General features: G+C 30.7%; 1 protein-coding gene across 2 annotated transcripts; it reads left to right on the top strand.

Moving 5' to 3' along the window:
* Positions 1–10,729: 10,729 nt before the first annotated feature.
* LOC131608828 (phosphate transporter PHO1 homolog 9-like) lies at positions 10,730–18,240 on the top strand. 2 transcript variants are annotated; one of them, XM_058880403.1, is made up of 18 exons: positions 10,730–10,973; positions 11,143–11,247; positions 11,854–11,913; positions 11,998–12,152; positions 12,388–12,486; positions 12,697–13,292; positions 13,541–13,862; positions 14,578–14,626; positions 14,706–14,777; positions 14,864–14,993; positions 15,361–15,481; positions 16,025–16,283; positions 16,482–16,586; positions 16,664–16,708; positions 17,128–17,277; positions 17,396–17,674; positions 17,776–17,915; positions 17,998–18,240. In XM_058880403.1, the coding sequence occupies exons 6-18, from the start codon at positions 12,758–12,760 to the stop codon at positions 18,089–18,091; spliced, it is 2,301 nt and encodes a 766-aa protein (XP_058736386.1). In that variant the 5' UTR covers positions 10,730–10,973; positions 11,143–11,247; positions 11,854–11,913; positions 11,998–12,152; positions 12,388–12,486; positions 12,697–12,757; the 3' UTR covers positions 18,092–18,240. The 2 variants fall into 2 exon arrangements, with proteins under 2 accessions (XP_058736386.1, XP_058736387.1); XM_058880404.1 differs by lacking the exon at positions 11,143–11,247.
* Positions 18,241–18,805: the final 565 nt, after the last annotated feature.

The raw sequence follows: 18,805 nt of genomic DNA, 5'->3' as shown, positions 1-18,805 counted from the left end.
GTATAATGGTGCATTAATATATATAAGCTACTAATTTGGTATATATATATATATATATATATATATATATATATATATATATATATATATATATATATATATATATATATATATATATATATATATTTGTAAGTGAGTTGGCAAGAAATTTTATAATCACAATTGATTATGAATTTTTTTTTTATGTTAAATGAAGTTTCCTTTTTAACTATGATAGAGAATATGAAAGTTAACTAAAAAATGTATTTCTATGGAAACACAAAAAAAAAATGTTTTTTATGGGATTTTTTTTTTTTTTTTACAGAATGTTCTTTTAATATAGATCTAAAAATAAAGAGAAAATATGTAGTACATTATTAGAAAAGACTAATCTATATTTTGACCATCTTTTTGAAATCTATATTAAATGAATTCTTTAACAAATATAGAAAGAAATATGTGTATTTATGAAATGATATATTCTTAAATAATAAAAACTAAAACTAATATTTCATTACAATAAACAAAAATATTTGAAAATAAAAAATAAGTAAATAATAAAACATATTGTGTAAGAACAGAAAATGCTTGATAAATTACAACTGTAACTTACTTATTAAATATTTAATAAAAAAGAAATAAAAATCTAAAATAGTTTTATATACTATATATGAGTAAAAAATTATTGTTATTTTCTTTACAATTGAGTATTCATAGTATGTTTTTTTTTTTTTATGTAAGTAAGAATTTTATATATGCGGGAACTAAGGGTTCTCGAACCTTGATACACAAGAACGGAACAAGTCCGACAAAAAAAACGATATTACAAACCAATTATATCACGACATAAAAGACAAAGGATCTTTACAAAAATCGTAAAAGTTATAATTGGAGTGAGCAATATCGCCGAAGGAAGACCATCTCCAACTTAAGATCTTGATATTCCAAACAATATTGTTAATATTCCAACCGCCGTTTCTAAAACAATGGCCATTTCTTGTCAACCATATAACCCAACAAGTGGCTAACCAAAACACCCCAATTTTCCATCCTTGATACCTTTTACCCGCCCGTTGAAATACCATTCCATAAAGAACGGCTTGCATTCTTCCTCCTTCCAACACGGGTAGTCCACCCACAAACCAATTTCCTTCCAAACAACCTTAATCACTTCGCATTTGAAAAACATATGGTCCATATCCTCCAAATGCAAATCACAAAAAAACACAATTCAAGTTAGGTGTGGGAAAATGAATACCTCTATACTCTAAAAGATCTTTAGTAGGAAGCCTATTCACAAAAATATTATAAATGCATAAAATGAGTATTTTCTTAATTTTATTTATTTATACATTTTAGGTTTTTACTTTCCGTTGATTGAAATGAAATATTATTTATTTATTTATTTTTACATACTTGTATCATATATTTACTTAAAAATATGTAGGCTAAATTACAGTTTTAGTCCCCCTGTTTTGGTATTTTCACGATTTTGGTTCCCCTATTTTCTTTTTAAACAGTTTTAGTCCCTTATCCCAATTTTGTTCATAAACAGTGCATGATCGGTACATGAACAGTACTTGACCGTACATGACCGTACATGAACAGTAATTGACCGTACATGAACAGTACATGACCAGTTGGTTCAAAATTGGGATGGGGACCAAAACTGTTTAAAAAGAAAATAGGGGGACCAAAATCGTGAAAATGTCAAAACATGGAACAAAAACTGTAATTTAGCCAAATATTTATGTGATTTTATTTTATTTTTATTTTTTTAATAGACAATTTGTATCTAACAGGATTCGAATGTGAGACCTATTTTATAAATACACATATTTTCTCTATTTTTTTTCATTCTCTCAAATTTAATTACTAAGTAAGCATAATTTTATATTCTTTTTCATTTGTTTAGTCTTTCTTTTCTTTTTTCTATATTTTATTAAATTTCCATCAATGAATGGCAATCTATAGGTGTAATGATGAAGAAAAAATGTTTGTTATCATGGCCTACAATCAAGTAGGGATGGCAATGGGCAGGGTTTGGGCAGGGTACTATAGTACCCGTCCCCATATCCGCAGTTTAAAAAAATCTCCGTATCCGAGCCCAAACCCGCGTGGGTATCAATATTCATGTCCGTACCCGTATCCTGTGGGTACCTCAATGCCCATACCCGTACCCGTTTACCCGTATTTATAGTAAAATTAAATCGTTTAATTACAAAATAACATATAATTTAAGTCTTTTTAACAATATTAAAAAAATTATGTATGTTATTGTTGAGTTAAGAAACAAATAAACATTTTTATTAAAATGTGTAATGATTTAACAGCGATATATTTAAAAAAAAAAATTAGAATCATGCATTTTTATATAATAATATAAATGACATTATAGAAATATGTAGTGTGGGTATGGGGCGGGTTGGGTAGTAAGATACTCGTGCCCGCACCCATACCCGCATATTTTAATGGGTAATTACTCGTGCCCGTGCCCATACCCATTTTTATGGGTATTTACCCTACCCGATATGAGATTTTTTGTGGGTACCCACTGGGGATGGGCCAAATTGCCATCCCTACTACCAAGGCATAATGTGAGTGTTTTTATGTTTATTCTATTTGTTTTCAAATCTTTGACTTTGAAGCCTTCTATCCTTTCATAGCATGCGAATCAATTATGTATTTTTTTTTTCTATATGTTTGGTTCATTTTTAAATGAAAAAATTTATCACCATTTTCTTTAAAATATATATAAAAAACAAGGTTGTGGCTTTGTCTTTAAATGGAAAAAGTAGTTGAGAATTTGATAGTCTTTTTGAGTGTAGCAAAGAAGAGATAGACTTTGAACTTTGAAGCCTTCTATCCATTCACACATTTTGTAAAAATTATATTCTCTTTCTTTGATGTTTGATTCATCAAATTTGTATTATTTTATGTTATGCTACTTGTCGTGACAAAGACAAAGGTTGTAATTGCAATGAATCTATCAAATTGTTCAAGTTGGTCCACACGTTCACTTTACATATGTGCATTAGTTGTGAATTTGTCAGCATTAGCAATGGTGTGTTATTTTTAAAATACATCCATCAAGATCTTCTCCAATTTAATCTTACTAGTTTTCACAACTCTTCAACGTAATAATTTAATATATGCCCAATGGAAAATTATATATGATGAGTACTTGTATTTTTATTTGTATTGGTTAAATGCAATAGCTGGCTTTTCAATATTTTAAAGATTTTTAGAAATTTTTTTGTCAATTTTAAAATATAAACTAATTCTAATTTCTTTTTTAAATTAAGATATTATTTTAATCGTTAATAAAGTGGTGGACGGTCCAACGATTAAAAACAAAAAAATTATTTTATTTAAAGTAAATTTTAAGAAAGCATATTTTTTATGGCCACTATTATAAATAAATTTGACTTTTTTGATGCATTTGATTAGAAAATTTCTTTATAGACCTCCCTACTTTCTTGGTCACCCCTGGTGAAAAATCAAAAATACCCCTACTTCGGAAATGCATTTCCGAAGTAATTTTTTTTCAAAATTTTTCCAGAATTCGGAAATGCACTTCCGAAAACATGAAATTGGAGTGTTTTCGGAGATGAATTTCCGAAAACCCCCATTTTTGGGAATTTCGGAAATATACTTCCGAAAAATGTATACCCAGAACAACTTCCATGGTTGAAAAAAACATAACTTCCGAAAGCCCTTTTGTTATACTTCTTTGATTTTTGTTGTTGTTCTCCTCTAACATGTTTAATGTACAATGATGATGTTGTTGTTGTTGGGAGTATTTGATGGATTAACAATATACAATCTTAGTTTTACATTTTGTTTTCTAGCTAATCCCTTTAGATATAGTTCTAATCTGTAGTGATTATTATGCAACTGTGATGGAGTTTTTTTTCAGATTTCATATAGAATCTATTGTCTTGAGTGGTGCAAGAGCTAATAATTAGGTAGAAAGTGCAGAGAAATGCTGGTCAACCTTTCTGGATCTGCTTACTGCTAGCGAAGAGGAAAAGGAATGCTTGTTGCTCTGGGTAAGTATTTTTCGGAAGTATACTTCCGAAATCTCTAAAAATGGGTGTTTTCGGAAATGCATCTCCGAACACACCCCCCATTTGATGTTTTCGGAAGTGCATTTCCGAATTCTGAAAAAAAAAATTTTAAAAAAATTATTTCGGAAATGCATTTTCGAAGCAGGGGTATTTAGGGGTTTTCACTGGGGGTGAGCCCCATAGGGAGGTGGATAAAGAAATTTTCTTTGATTATTAATGTATCTAGCTCATATATGAACTAGATACATTAATTGTCAAATGTATCAAAAAAGTTAAATTTGTTTATAATAGTGAAAGGAGGGAGAATAATTTAGCTATGTTTGGTAAGTCTTATTTTGAGCTTAGAGCTTATAAGTTCGTATGATAATAAAAAATCTGTTTAGTAAAAATCTTTTCATCACGAGTTTATAGGTTATGTTACTAATTTATAACTTATTTTTCAGACGCTAATTTAAATAGCGTTTTAACTTAAAACTTATCTTTTTTCTTTCATTATTACCTTTATAAATTTTAACTACTTTAAATTTATATTTAATTATTAATTAAGAAATTTTTTTACGTCATTTTATATTTATCAGCTAGTTAAACCGCTAATTTTATCAAATATTTTAATTAGCTTATCAGCTATTAGTCACCGGCCATCAATTATAAGGTATAAACTATCAATCATCAACAATAAACTATCAGTTAATTTATCACCCAACTACTAATTTTATAACAGAGTCTTAGTGGATCGAGGTGATTTGAGTATGAAGATGCCTATCATGAATTTTCTTGAAAAATGGAAGTGATGTATAGATGAATGATTGAGATCGATTACTGCGTCGATCTTGGTTAATGAGATTCTGACACATGAATTTTCTCTTAAAAGAGAATTAATTAAGGCGACATGATATGTTATCATTTTTTTATTATTACCAGCGCAAAGATTAAGTGTGATGACTAAAATATTATAACAAGTTGATTTATTTGAAGGATATAATATTAATGGCAATTTAGATTTGATTATTTTTCATCTCAACTTTGCGAACGACAACTTAATAATGGGTGTTAAATGTTGGTCGAACATTCGAGCAATTAAGAGTCATTATTTTTTATTTGAATTTATCTCTGATTTTAGGGTAAGTTTCCGCAAAACCCTTCTTGTGGATGTGGGTGTTAAAAGTTGGTCGAACATTTGAGCAAATAAGAGTCATTCTTCTTTTATTTGAATTTATCTTTAGTTCGAGGGTAAGTTTTCATAAAAGCCTTCTTGTATGCGTGAGTGTTAACGATTCATCGATTGATCAAACATCTATGTTGTTATATTGTAAGTTGGATAAATTGTCGTTTAACTATTTTGAGTTACCAATTGGTGGTACTCCTAAAAGACTTTCGTTTTGGAATCTGATTATTGATAGGATTCACAAAAGATTTTCTGAAGGTAGAAATCGTAACTTGTCTAACATCTGGTTATTTTGAAATATGTCTTGTCTTCTTATTTGTTTACTTTTTTTTAGAGGTTTCTTTATCTTTTAAAATATTTTTAATGGAGGTAGGAGAAAATAGTGTTGGAGGTATAAGACCAAAATGAAAGGTTTGTGTGGTTTAATTAAGTTTTTTTTAAATATAAATATGAGATGGAGGAGGGTAGTATTGGTTAGGGGTGGCAAGACGGGCAACTCGCCTTGTCCCACCCGTTTTAAGTTTGTCAAGGGAGGCGGACAAGTCCGCCAAGTAAAAATGAGCATAAAAATCTAGCTCGCTCCGCCATGGTGGCGAACGGCGAGCTTTCCCACCTATTTTTTTAAATGAATTAATAGACTTTTTTTTTAAATTTTTCACTTATTTTTTAGAATAATTTTTTATAAAGCATCTTTGTAACAAATTTTATTTAAAAAAATATTGCATATATTCACAAAAAATGTATAAATTAAAACCATCAAGAATTAGAATTACTATAATTAACTAAAAAATGCGGACTTATAGCAGGACGGGCTGGACTGATAGGCGAGGCGGACTTTTGCGGACAGCAGACCCAAAATTCCAACTCAACCACCATTTTTAGGCAGGTGCGCGGATCACGGATCACGGTCTATTTTACCATTTTCCCACCACTAATAATGGTACATTTTCTAATACTCTAGTTGGTGAATGAATATTGGATGAGGGAGTTAGCGGTAGGGGTGGAGGATTAATTGGTTTCCAGCAAGTTATATGAAAAGTTGGGAAATGGTAAAGACTCAAATTTTTTAGTTATACCTTTGGTTAGTAGAGGAAACTAAGAGAAATGTTTGATAGAATTTATGAGTTGGCTATGGCTAAATTTCTACATTGAAAATATATTGAATTTGGAAGTGAGTAGGGAGTGTGCGAGTGGGGTAAGGAGTGCGCGAGTGGGGCTGGAGACGAAGGTTATTTTATTTCAATGAAAAAAAAGAGTTCCAAACCAAAGAAAAAAGAATGGGATATGAAAAAAAACCAAAAAAAATGTGACCAAAATCTTTAAAAGAAAACAAGAATAGGTGATCGTCATATAATAAAAAAAGAAAAAAAATAGGTGACTGTTATCTCAAAAAATCTCATTAGTTCTTGAGTCGCTATATATTCTTCCTTACAACTTCAAAATTCTCTTGAAAATGGAATACATGAGTTGAATTAATCTACAATATAAGAAAATAACATGTTTTTTCAAATACCATTTTACTTTTTCTATGAACAAATATTATTTTTTTATTATTATTATTATTATTATTATTATTATTATTATTATTATTATTATTATTATTATTATTATTATTATTATTCAAACATACTATTTCCTTTTAAATTCTTACATTTGTTTATATTATATTTCTATTCTAACTGCTCTCATTTATTATTATCTGCCCTATACAATATTTCTAGCCCAGATTTCAACATAATTTGCTTTTTCATTTGCTTTTTCAATGAATAAATCCACTGCCCAAAATCTTCTTGTGCTTACTAAACCACCCAATGTTTTTTTCTTTTTTTCTACTCTCTTTCTCATCTTCAGTTTATTTTTGTTGATCTGTTATATTTTGGAGATTTATTAAAAGTTGTTCATCTTTATCAAGAAAAAAAAGAAAAAAAACAAGAATAGGTAAAAATTATTCTTTTCTATTATTTTTTCCACCCAATATTTTCTTTTTTTTTTCTACTCTCTTTCTCATCTTGAACTTTAATTTTTTTTCTTTGATTTGTTCTTCTCTGTTACTTAAGAACAACAATGGCAAAACATAATTTTTAACTTATTTTTTTTAGTTCCTCTCAACTCTATTTTTTTTTTGTATGGATAGATTTATGTGTTATTTTCAAAAAACAAATTATGCAAATAGTTACAACTAAGTGACAATTCTTTTTAAATGCATGAGACCCCATATCAATTGTAGATGTTTTCTCACGTTTTCTTTTGCATGGTCATATCATATGAGCTTGCTTGAAATGTTGACACAACCAAAAAATATTATTAAAATAAATCTAATTTTTTACTTTATGGGGTTCTACATTATTTGCTTGGGAACACAAATATTTGCTTTGCCCTATTTTTACATATCTAACAACTCATCAATAGTCTTTTCCAATGAAAAAACTCTGCTCGTGCTAATCATTTAATGTTCGGTAGCCTATACATTTTGCTTTAGCATTTTCCAAACACCCACAACAATTTAAAACTATTGTTTACTCAATTAGGATCAAAGATTTCCAAACACACCACCCATTTAATTATTCTATTTTTCCCCTCTTTTAAATTCAAATTCAACTTTGTTTCTCTATATATTCTCTTACTTCAACAATATCTCTTTCATCATGTTTTCATTTTTAAATTGTATTTATTTTTTAATTTATTTTTTTAAAATGTTTATAAAAGATGTTTTTGTTTAATTTTTAAAAATAATTTTTGATTAATAATGTGTTAGTTATAAAAATTTATTATATTTTTCATATTTAAGCAAAAAGAACATATTTAAAGTATTTGCCATAAGAAATTTTAATTTTTTTACGATTTATAAAAAAACACATATAAGTAAAAAAGAAAAATATTAAATTTGTTTGCATTTTATTTTATTTTATAAAATAATGTTATTGATCTAAATGTTTTTACGCGTACCAGACATTTTTCTATACATTCAATTATTATTTTTCTACTGGTACCAGACATTTTTTTATACATTCAATTACTATTTTTTCACGTGTACCAGATATTTTTCTATACATTCAATTATTATTTTTTCACGGATACCAGACATTTTTCTATTAAAAAATATACATCTGAAACAAATGCGCGTCCCGTACCAGAACCCGTGCGAACGCACGAGTTTGTTACTAGTTGAATATAGGAAAAGAGATAATCTGAAGGAGAATTAGGGGGAGGGGTAAAATTGAATTTTGAGTCTTATAAAAGTTTTGTTCAAAAAACCGTGAATCAAACCACGTTACAACACTTAAATGATCAAATTGAAGCAAAATTTACTTAAAGCATTCTACAACAAAATTGTGTTAAACTGACTCCAAAAATATCAACATTGTGTTCTGACCATTAAACCATTTATTGTGCATCACAATGTTATTTCAATAATGACTTTTTATTTCAAAACTTGCATGGACATTGTATTAGTATTACCATCTTAAAGGAACAATTTTATTTGCAAGTCAACGTTTAGCATCAAGGAAATTCTAACAAGGTACAGTCAATTGTGAAACTTGATTATTCATGAGTGGTCACATCAGAGGAAAATCGTTTCAAGACTCCATCAATCAGGGGAAAACTACTTCAAGATTCAAACCATTTGGGCAAGCCATCTCAGGATCGTATTATGGAAAACTGCTTCAAAAATCGTAATGAGGCAAATTTCTTCAAGATCCAACAGACCGAGGCAAGATAAGTTGCATAATTGATGGGGAAAAGTTTTTTCCATATCTCAAGGTGCTCAAGCGAATCATACAATATCTCAGCATCCATTTAGGCTATATGAGTTCAAAGCGAGTGCTTAAGGATAGAGCTAGCACAATATCGTGATGCGTACACTACTACGGAAAACCCATTACACAATGGTTGGAAAAGGGGTACCTTCACGCGTGCCATGCCATTGTTAACTAGGGTGTGGTTGTAAGTTCACTATATCCACCATTATTGTAAGGCAGGGTGCGCGCCACATATCACAACGGTTATTCTTATAAACCCAGCATCAACAAATAATTTAAAACAAAAATTACATTTGATCACGGATACAGTAGTTAACCATTGTTGAAAGTACCCAGAGTTTATTATATTATATTTTATTGCTTATTTTTTCAAACACCTCACTAAAGAAATACAAGCATTCAAATTGGTGAAGAAGTATATAATATGAAAATTAACTATTCTTGAAAACCAACTTAAACAAACCATTGTTTTTTGATTGCATGCGTCTCATCGTTCATGTTACATAACAACTTAAAGACCTGACTAAGTATTTTTACAATTCTTTATTTTTTATGTCATTACATGTTACATAACAATTGTATAAAGACGACATAGAAAGGATAAGACATAGAAGGAATAAGTGAGGTACAACATACTAAGTGTTGATTTAGACATTTATTTTATAAACATGGCATAAAAAGATAATCTATAAAACTCTATATTGTGAAAAGTGGTATAGGTAGTTATATATAGGTGTGTACTTTATGCAAGTTGATTTGATTTCTAAGGGTGCATAATTGTACACTAAGTCATTAGATCAAAAGTTTTATTTTATCACCACAGTTAAATCATCCACCATTATTATATGCTAACATTTTTTAATTAAAAAATGGGGTATTGATGAACCGTGGTGACTTTAGTGTTTCGTATGCGCGTATTGTAGTAGTCCAATCTTCATTGACATCTATCAAAAGTTCAATCTTCAATACATTATATGCTTCGATCAATCATCACACTTAATTAATTCCTCGACCCATATCACATCTCCATATTTAGCGTATTGCGCCAAACATCCACAGCACTTCATGCATTAATCAACACATAGCACACACTATATTCAATCATAACGCACAACATAAACCACAATCAATATTCACTCACAAAGCTCAATTTTCATTGGCACTAGTCTTTAAATTACCAAAGCAAAATCATAATTGACACCAGTCACTCAACCCAACTCCCCAATAAATCTCCCTAGTAAATCTATTCCAATCCTCGTGTCGATCTAAGTATCAGCATAAGCGGATGATGACAATCATCCTCGTGTCGAACTAAGTATCAACATAAGCGGCTGATAATAATATTTCAATTCTTGTCGATCTAAGTAAAAGCATAAGCGATTGTTGACAATCATCCTTGTCGATCTAAGTATCAACATAAGTGTTTGATGACGATTACCCTCTTCTCAATCAAACTATCAGCATAAGTTGTTGAAGTTGATCTTCCAATCTTTTCTCGATCCAACTATTAGCACAAGCGGTTGAAATTGATCTTCCAATCTTCTTTTTGATCTGCTTAAATTTTAAACAAACACAATTAAATTAATAAAAATGATTTTTTAAAATATATATTTTCTTATAAAAAAAATACCGTAAAAAAATCTCATCTTATATATAACTATTTTTTTATTAGTTTAATTTAATTTTAATTTTTTTATAACTTACATATTTATTTATTAGTTCTAACCTGTTTTCCCCCGCGAAACACAAAAATACAACGTTCACTATTTATAGCTCTCAATCTCAAACACAGAATAGAAGCTAGTTCTATCTCCATACCCTCTTCCCTCCATGGCTTTTGCTTCACCACTTTTCCGAATCGCTCTCAATAATCCACACCTCTTCTTCACCACCGCGTGTCTTCACTCTCCGCCGTATCTCTCAAATCACCGCCGTCCCTCCGATCCGCATACTTACCTCTCGCGTTCTCCGATTTCGAGCCACAAAGATCCAGAGAAGGTTGTCCATCTCGAACCCTATCTTCGCTTCTAATTTGATGCATTTCTTAGATTCATAGCTTTTTTTGACAAATTGAATCATATTTCAGTTTCTAATTCGCTTCAGATCTAGAATTTTTATTGATTCGAGAAACTAAATTCGGAATTGGATGTTTTCTCTTTGGAATTAGGTATATGATTATGCTGAATATCATGATTTAGTGGTTGAATTTGACTCAAGGCTTTACAAAACTGTCTATTACAACGAAAACGGCTGCAACAAAAGGCATCCGAAGGTGTGGATACAGATACAGTTATATGTTATTAACCGTTTTTTAAATGAAAAAGAAATTATAGTTAATTCACACTGTAACAACAACAATTAGTACCGACCGAAATCGCGAAAGCCTTTATGCGATCGCAATCGTTATTTAAGACATTGTTCGTGATCTAGGTGATAAAACTAATGGAACAAACTCCAAGTGATTTGGAAAGATATGGCATGGCAAGAGCAAGTTTAAAGTTAATCTTTAAAATAGCTAATTCACCGTTATTCACCGTTTTTGAGATGAAAAATAAATTATAGTTAATTCACACCGCGACGATCGTAATCAGTATTGATCGAAATCGCGAAAGCCTTTATGCGACCGCAATTGTTATTTAAGACCTTGTTTGTGATCTAAGTGATAAAACTAGTGGAACAAATTCCCAGTGCTTTGGAAAGAAATGGCACGGCAAGAGCAAGTTTAGAGTTAATCTTTAAAATAGCATTACTAGAAAGTTTATATTTCATACTAACATTTGATGCGTGAGCCCAAATTTCTTGTACATACTACTGTTACAATTTCTACATTAGTTGGTTAACATTTTATCTTTATTTTTTTTGTTAAATTATATGATAGAATGAAGATGAAGACTTGAAAGATGCGCAGACGAGAAAAATATCTCATCTGTTTGAAAAAGTGAGTGCTATTGGTCTCTATTTTATTGCTATATTAAATTATGTTTTGCAAAATATCTAATTTTTCCTAATTTATCTTGGCTAGTATTGAGAGAAAACAAAAAATTCTTGAGATTGGAGGTGGTTGGGGAAGTTTAGCCATTAAAGTTGCCAGACAAACCTGTTGCAAATAATCTGGTGTCGCTTTGTCAAAGGAGTAACTGAAGCTTGCAGAAAAGAGTTGAAGATGCTGGCCTTCAGGTATTAATCAACAAGCTATTTCTTTTATGGTGTAATGGATTTATTAATACGGTAAGATGCTTGAGACTCATTTGGTTCAATCAGATGAATTTAAATTTTTTTTTTTTGGAATAAATATACATTATCTAATTATTTTGGTAACAGTCTTATTTATGTTTTTTTAGTAAATCTTGGTTTGGTTTCCTTTAAAAGTTAAAGATTAGCTTATTTAAGATTTATGCTTTTAAACATGCAGATGTAAGCACCTGCACTTGTGTTGCCAATTATTAGAGAAAAGCACAAAATGGAAGCTATGTTCTCCATTCTAAAACTTTCGGATTTTAGGCTATTTCAGGTTACTTTTCACCATATTCTTCTTTTTTCTTTTTACTCTCTTTTCACCTTATTCAGAAAAAAAAAAAAAAAACTATTCTATAAAAAATGTTTTTGTTTTATAAAAAAGAATTCTGTTTCTATCTAAAAAATATGTTCAACCCTCTTCTTTCCTTGCCTAAACACATAAACACAAATTCTGAGAAATCAAAATTGCTATTGTACATTGCAGATCAAAAATTAAACTTCATTGAAAATTGAAATCCATCGTTTTTTCTCACTTGAAAAAAAAGATGAAGTTTGGAAAAGAATTTGTGTCCCAAATGGTGCCAGAATGGCAAGAAGCATACATGAATTACGAGTCTCTCAAATCCATTCTGAAAGATATTTCAAAGTACAAGGCAGAAAATCAATCAACAGGACGAAGGGCATCAACATCAGCATCGAAAGGATCATTGAGGAGAAGGTTAACTCTCTATAGAGCTTATAGTGGTCTTAATGATAGGCATAGAGAGTCTTCAAAGAAAAATGAGGACGAAGTCATACTTATTCAGTCAGTTGAAGGTGAAGATTCACAAGGGTTTTACCAAACCATGTTCTTAAGAGCTTCTGAAGAGGGAGCAGAAAAAGATCTCGAGTTTTTCAAGAAACTTGATTTTGAGTTTAATAAGGTTAATGCATTTTATAAGAAGATTGTTAAAAAAGTGGTTGATGAAGCTGAGGAGTTAAGTAAGCAAATTAATTATCTTATTGCTTTTAGAATAAAGGTGGAAAAGATTGGGTTTACAAATCTTGATAGCAATGAAACCTCTTCAACTGCCAAACATGGTAAGCCATTTTCATGTTCATTTTTTATTTGTTTTGTTTTATATTTTCGCAAGGATCTAGATAGCATTCATAATTCAAATCAAAAGCATGTCTGGTGTTGTGTTGAAGCCAGATACAAATACCGATACGTGTCGGGCAGAAGACATGTTATTAATCTTAAGTGCTTGTGCTACATAGTTAAAAAATAAATCATAGAAGTTGACGTTTTTTGAGAAGTTGCATTCTAAGGTTGCTGATTATTTTTGAAGGTCACCCAAGTCTACATATGGATGCGATTCGTGAGGTTGAAATGAACAATGGCAATCTTTTTCAAGAAGATAGAAAACATGTAGCACAGACCAATTCTAAGAATCCCATGGAGAGCTTTAGACCAGCTCCTGTAGACGTTCTTGAACATGTGAAGATCAATGTGAGCCCACCAGAAACTCCTGTAGCAACCATAAAAGGTCTTTTAACAAATTCAAAACCTGATGATACATTTAACGAGAAAGAGTTTAAGAAAGCAGAAGAGCAACTTAGTGCAGCCTTCAAGGAATTACATCATAAGCTGAGACTTCTAAAACAATACAGGTGACATGGGTTCTTTCTTCAGTTTTGAATTTAGAGACTGTTTGTATTTACATAAACTCTTCATGTGAAAACAATTTGATTAAGTCCTTATAGCATAAACACTTATCACATAATGTAAGTGCTTATTGTATAAGCTAATTCTATAACAAAAAATCAAATAAAGTCAAACTCCTTTAATATAAGCTATAAACTGTTTTCACAAGCTATCTTGAAGAGCTTGTGGAAATAAGCTAAAAACAACTTATAGTTATGGACATGTCATAAGCTGTTTCAAACTCCCTCAATCAGCGTCACAAGTTATTTATGTCTGTAGTCAAGCTCAACTAAGTCAATCCAATCAGATCCAAACACTTTACATCAAACACTTAATTATATTGTTTATCCAAAGAAGGCCTTAACAACAAATTGATTATCTTTGACAAAGCTAATCTGTATGCAGCTTCTTTAATATAAGCTATAAATTGTTTTCATAAGCTATCTTGAAGAGCTTGTGGAAATAAGCTAAAAACAACTTATGGACATGTCATAACTCATAAGCTGTTTCCATACACTCCCTCAATCAGTGTCTGAAGTTATTTATATCTGTAGATAAGCTCAACTAAGCCAATCCAATCAGATCCAAACTCTTATACATCAAGCACTTAATTAAATTGTTTATCTAAACAAGGCCTTAACTATAAATTGATTATCTTTGACAAAGCTAATATGTATGCAGCTTCTTAAATTTGTTGGCATTCACAAAAATCATGAAGAAGTATGATAAGGTATCCTTTTTGATTTCGCGAATAATCTATTTGCTTCCCATTTTTTGGGTTTGGTTGTATCTGATTAATACCACTACAGGTCAGTTCAAGGAATGCATCAAAAGCTTACCGAAAGATGGTGGAGAGTTCTTATATTGGCAGCTCAGATGAGGTTAGATTCTCTTATATTTTTCAATGAAAATCGATAGTTTTCTTCAGAGCCTAAAGTGCTGCATACTCTATCATGTATTGTAAAAGGTTACTAGGCTCATGGATAGAGTGGAACATGCCTTCATTAAACACTTTGCAAATGGGAATCATAGAAAAGGAATGAACATATTAAGACCGACAATGAAGAGGGAGCGGCATAGAACTACATTCTTGTTAGGTAATGACATAAAGAATTGGTTTATTTTTGAATAATGTCAGCGAAGGCTTCAACTTGCGGTTGCAGTTACGCTGTTAAATCTTTGCATTACACCAAAATGTTGCTGATTCAATCAAAATTGAGGTTGTGATGCTGTTACACAAACTTCAAAATCTGCAATATTGTGGTTGCTGACCGTAATTTAAAACCATTAGAAAATCATAAGGTGCATTAATATAATGGTGAATGTTAGTTATTTTTTTAATGCATCTATGCAGTTTTTGATTCCTTGATGCTCACTGAATTTCTACTCCTTCATTTTGCCTCAATATTATGCTTAGAAAAAATAAACTATGTCTCAAACTTACATTTGATCGCTGATAAACAGGAGTATTTACTGGCTGCGCAATTGCTCTCATTGCAGCACTAATTATACTCATACATGCAAGAAATATTCTAAATAGTGAAGGTAGAACGAGATATATGGAAAACATATTTCCACTTTATAGGTAAGTTAGAGGCGTTCATTTGCATTTTTATTGTGCAATTACATAATTGTGTTTTCATGTTTTCATGCATGTATGTCATAGATACTATGAACATGGACACCAACTCGACACAAGCACCAATCATAATTTGAGAAAATGGACGAATTGAATGTAATCACATGTGCTGATGTCAATTACGAGACTAAGATTATTCATAGTTCGGTATCAAGATGAAAACTTAACTGGACTCGCTCTTTGTGAACCGAACTATACCAAATTTCTATTATTTACGGATAGTTAGACCGTTGGAAAAAAACCAAATCAATTTCTATTAAAATACCCAAAGCCAAAAGGACTGATTATGACTCTTCAATTTTTTCTGTTGCTTTTTTATTCGATTTAGCAGTTCAATCTGTTCTTGTTTTTTTTTTAACCTTTCTTTGGATTCTGTTTTTAGTTCTTTTTAGCACTTCGAATCTGTTTTTGGACTGATTATGAAAGTGTTAGGAAGGAGCTCCACATTGGTTTTTGGAATCATGATTGATGAACTTTAGTTTATTGCAGTCTCTTTGGATACATTGTGTTCCATATGATCATGTACTCTGTGAACACATACTTATGGAGGCTTTTTAGAATCAACTATCCATTTATATTTGGATTCAAAGAAGGAACTGAGTTAGCTTATAAAGAAGTATTTCTTCTTAGCTCCGGCCTTGCAGTACTTTCTTTGATTGCGGTTCTTTCAAACTTAGATATGGAGATGGATCAAAGAACCAAAAGTTTCTCAGCACTTACAGAATTAGTGCCTTTAGGCCTAATCATAGTAAGTTATAAAATTATATCTGTTTTTTTCAAATTTGATCATCTTGCTATGTATTTTGTCAATGGAATAATTCTGGTAGTAGTATGTATATATTATTGCTGTTTGGTATGACTTGTTATGAAAATAACTTATGACATGTCAATAAGTTGAAAACTATATGAAAACTATATAACTTTATTTAATGAATTTGTATTGCAGTTTCTGCTTGCCGTAACAGTTTGTCCCTTCAATATCATATATAAATCCAGTCGCTTCTGCCTTATTCGAGCTGCATTTCACACCATTTGTGCTCCTCTCTATAAGGTAAACAACAAAGGGAAAATTTCAAACCTATGCTCTAAACTCCATTGACGATACTAATCTTCATTTTTTTTTTTCAGGTCCATTTTCTAGATAGTTTTTTGGCAGATCAGCTTACTACCCAGGTTTAACACTTCACATTATACCAAAACTTCATATTGGTCACTTTTTACACAATCATTATATATAAACATGTTTTGAAAATCGAACAGAAGGCAACTCAACCGGTTGAATTGAGAATCATTCAGTTCATCGATTGGTTTGATCCATGTTATATTGTATGTAGTAACTAGTAAGGGTGAACTGGGTTAAACTGATTCAACCTGATTTCCATTTTTTAAATAGTTATTTAGTTGCCATTCAGTTCCATTGTGGTTGAACTTATTAAACCAATTGAACTATGACTTGGAAGTCTCAACAGTTCGATCTTTGATATGGTTTTTAAAACATGTGTGATGTCATTTTATTTGAGGCCTAAGCTTGCTTTTACCTAACTTTTACATTAATCTTCGGTTTGTTTTTTACTTAACAATTATGTCTTCAGGTGCAATCATTTAGATGTTTGGAATTCTATGTTTGCTACTACTTTTGGGGGGATTTCTTGACCAGATCAAATAAGTGCAATGATAGTGGAATCTATAGAATGTTTTATTTAATTGTAGCTATTATTCCATATTGGATCCGTTTACTTCAGGTACACACTTTTCAATTTCGTGTTTGTTTACTTTTGAACCAAAGTTTCTGTTCTAACAAATGTATATGATATAATTTATTCATTCATTTTAACCTAACACAAACCTTATTGTTTTAAGTGTGTTCGCCGATTACTCGAAGACAAAAATACAACGCATGGACTCAATGCACTAAAATACATCTCAACAATAATTGCAGTTATTCTGAGAACTTCTAGTGAGTCTCACACTGGACTTGTTTGGAAAATTCTCGCTGCAACTTCTTCAAGCATTGCAACAGTTTATAATACTTATTGGGATTTTGTCATGGATTGGGGTTTGCTAGTAAGAGGCTCAAGAAATCCATGGTTGAGAGATAAACTCCTCGTACCATACAAAAGTGTATATTTTGTTTCTATGGTAAGTTAATATTTGAATACAAATATGTGTGCTCTTCATTCGTCTCTCTTTTTTTTATCTGCACGACGAAATGAATCACGGTTCTTATGATGGCATTTTAGGCAGTGAATGTTATCCTGAGGTTTGCATGGATGCAATCTGTTTTAGGCATTAAGGATGCTCCTCTCCTTCATAAAACAGCTTTGACTGCTATTATAACTTGTTTGGAGATCCTTCGCCGCGGCATTTGGAATTTTTTCAGGTACCTTATTGAACTTATTGGCAATGATTATTACCACTTCATTGGTATTAAAATTTATGAGTTGATGTTTTGAATTGAATAGGTTGGAGAATGAGCATTTGCACAATGTAGGAAAGTTTAGAGCGTTCAAATCAATAGCTCTTCCTTTCAACTATCTAGATGATGATGAAGATTGAAGACAACATTAAATTTTGATGGACACATTAAATTTGACCAACGAGGTTAAAATTTAAAATTTTATTTGTATTTATTAATTTGTAAAAATTAAAAATAATTTTGACCGATTCTTACAAAACTTGAGGAATAAATTACCATTTCACTCTAATTTATGTATAAAAAGAAAACTTGTCATTTAACAGCAAGAAAACAACAAAAGAAAAGTTGTGATACAATTGAGTTTCCTTTTATTAGAATATTTCCAATTCTCCAATATATTTGGAGATTGAAAAATGTAGTTTCCCATTCCAAGTGTTAACTAAGAAACGCATAGATTTTGAAACTTTTCCTGGTTCATATCGTATGCAACATTGATACGTATTTGTGTTGAACACTTTACGAATACTTGTAGTTTTTTTTCTTTTTTTTGCTTACAAGATTACTTCTACATACAACCCTTAAAAGAGAACAAAAATTCACGGAACAAGATTACAAAAGAAACGGGCAAAGCCGCAAAAGGAAAATTACCCACCAAATAAAACCTAACTTAAGTAAAACAAAGGGTTTTTGTCAAACTCATAAAAGGTACATTTGGTATGGGGAATATTCCTGATAAAAGACCACCTCCATAAAAGTGCTTTACAACTCCAAACAACATTACGGGTATTCCACACCGAATTCTTGAAAATAATGCCGTTCCTAGCAAGCCAAATACTCCGAATAATAGCCAACCA

The sequence above is a fragment of the Vicia villosa genome, linkage group LG6 (assembly GCF_029867415.1).
Source record: "Vicia villosa cultivar HV-30 ecotype Madison, WI linkage group LG6, Vvil1.0, whole genome shotgun sequence".
NCBI lineage: Eukaryota > Viridiplantae > Streptophyta > Magnoliopsida > Fabales > Fabaceae > Vicia > Vicia villosa.
This window is presented reverse-complemented; position numbering and strand designations above follow the sequence as displayed.

Coding starts and splice junctions, on each gene's coding strand:
- LOC131608828 (XM_058880404.1), top strand. CDS start 12,758: ATGAAGTTTGGAAAAGAATTTGTGTCCCAAATGGTGCCAGAATGGCAA. Junction 13,293..13,540: donor CTCTTCAACTGCCAAACATG/GTAAGCCATTTT, acceptor TTATTTTTGAAG/GTCACCCAAGTCTACATATG. Junction 16,284..16,481: donor TGCCTTTAGGCCTAATCATA/GTAAGTTATAAA, acceptor TTTGTATTGCAG/TTTCTGCTTGCCGTAACAGT.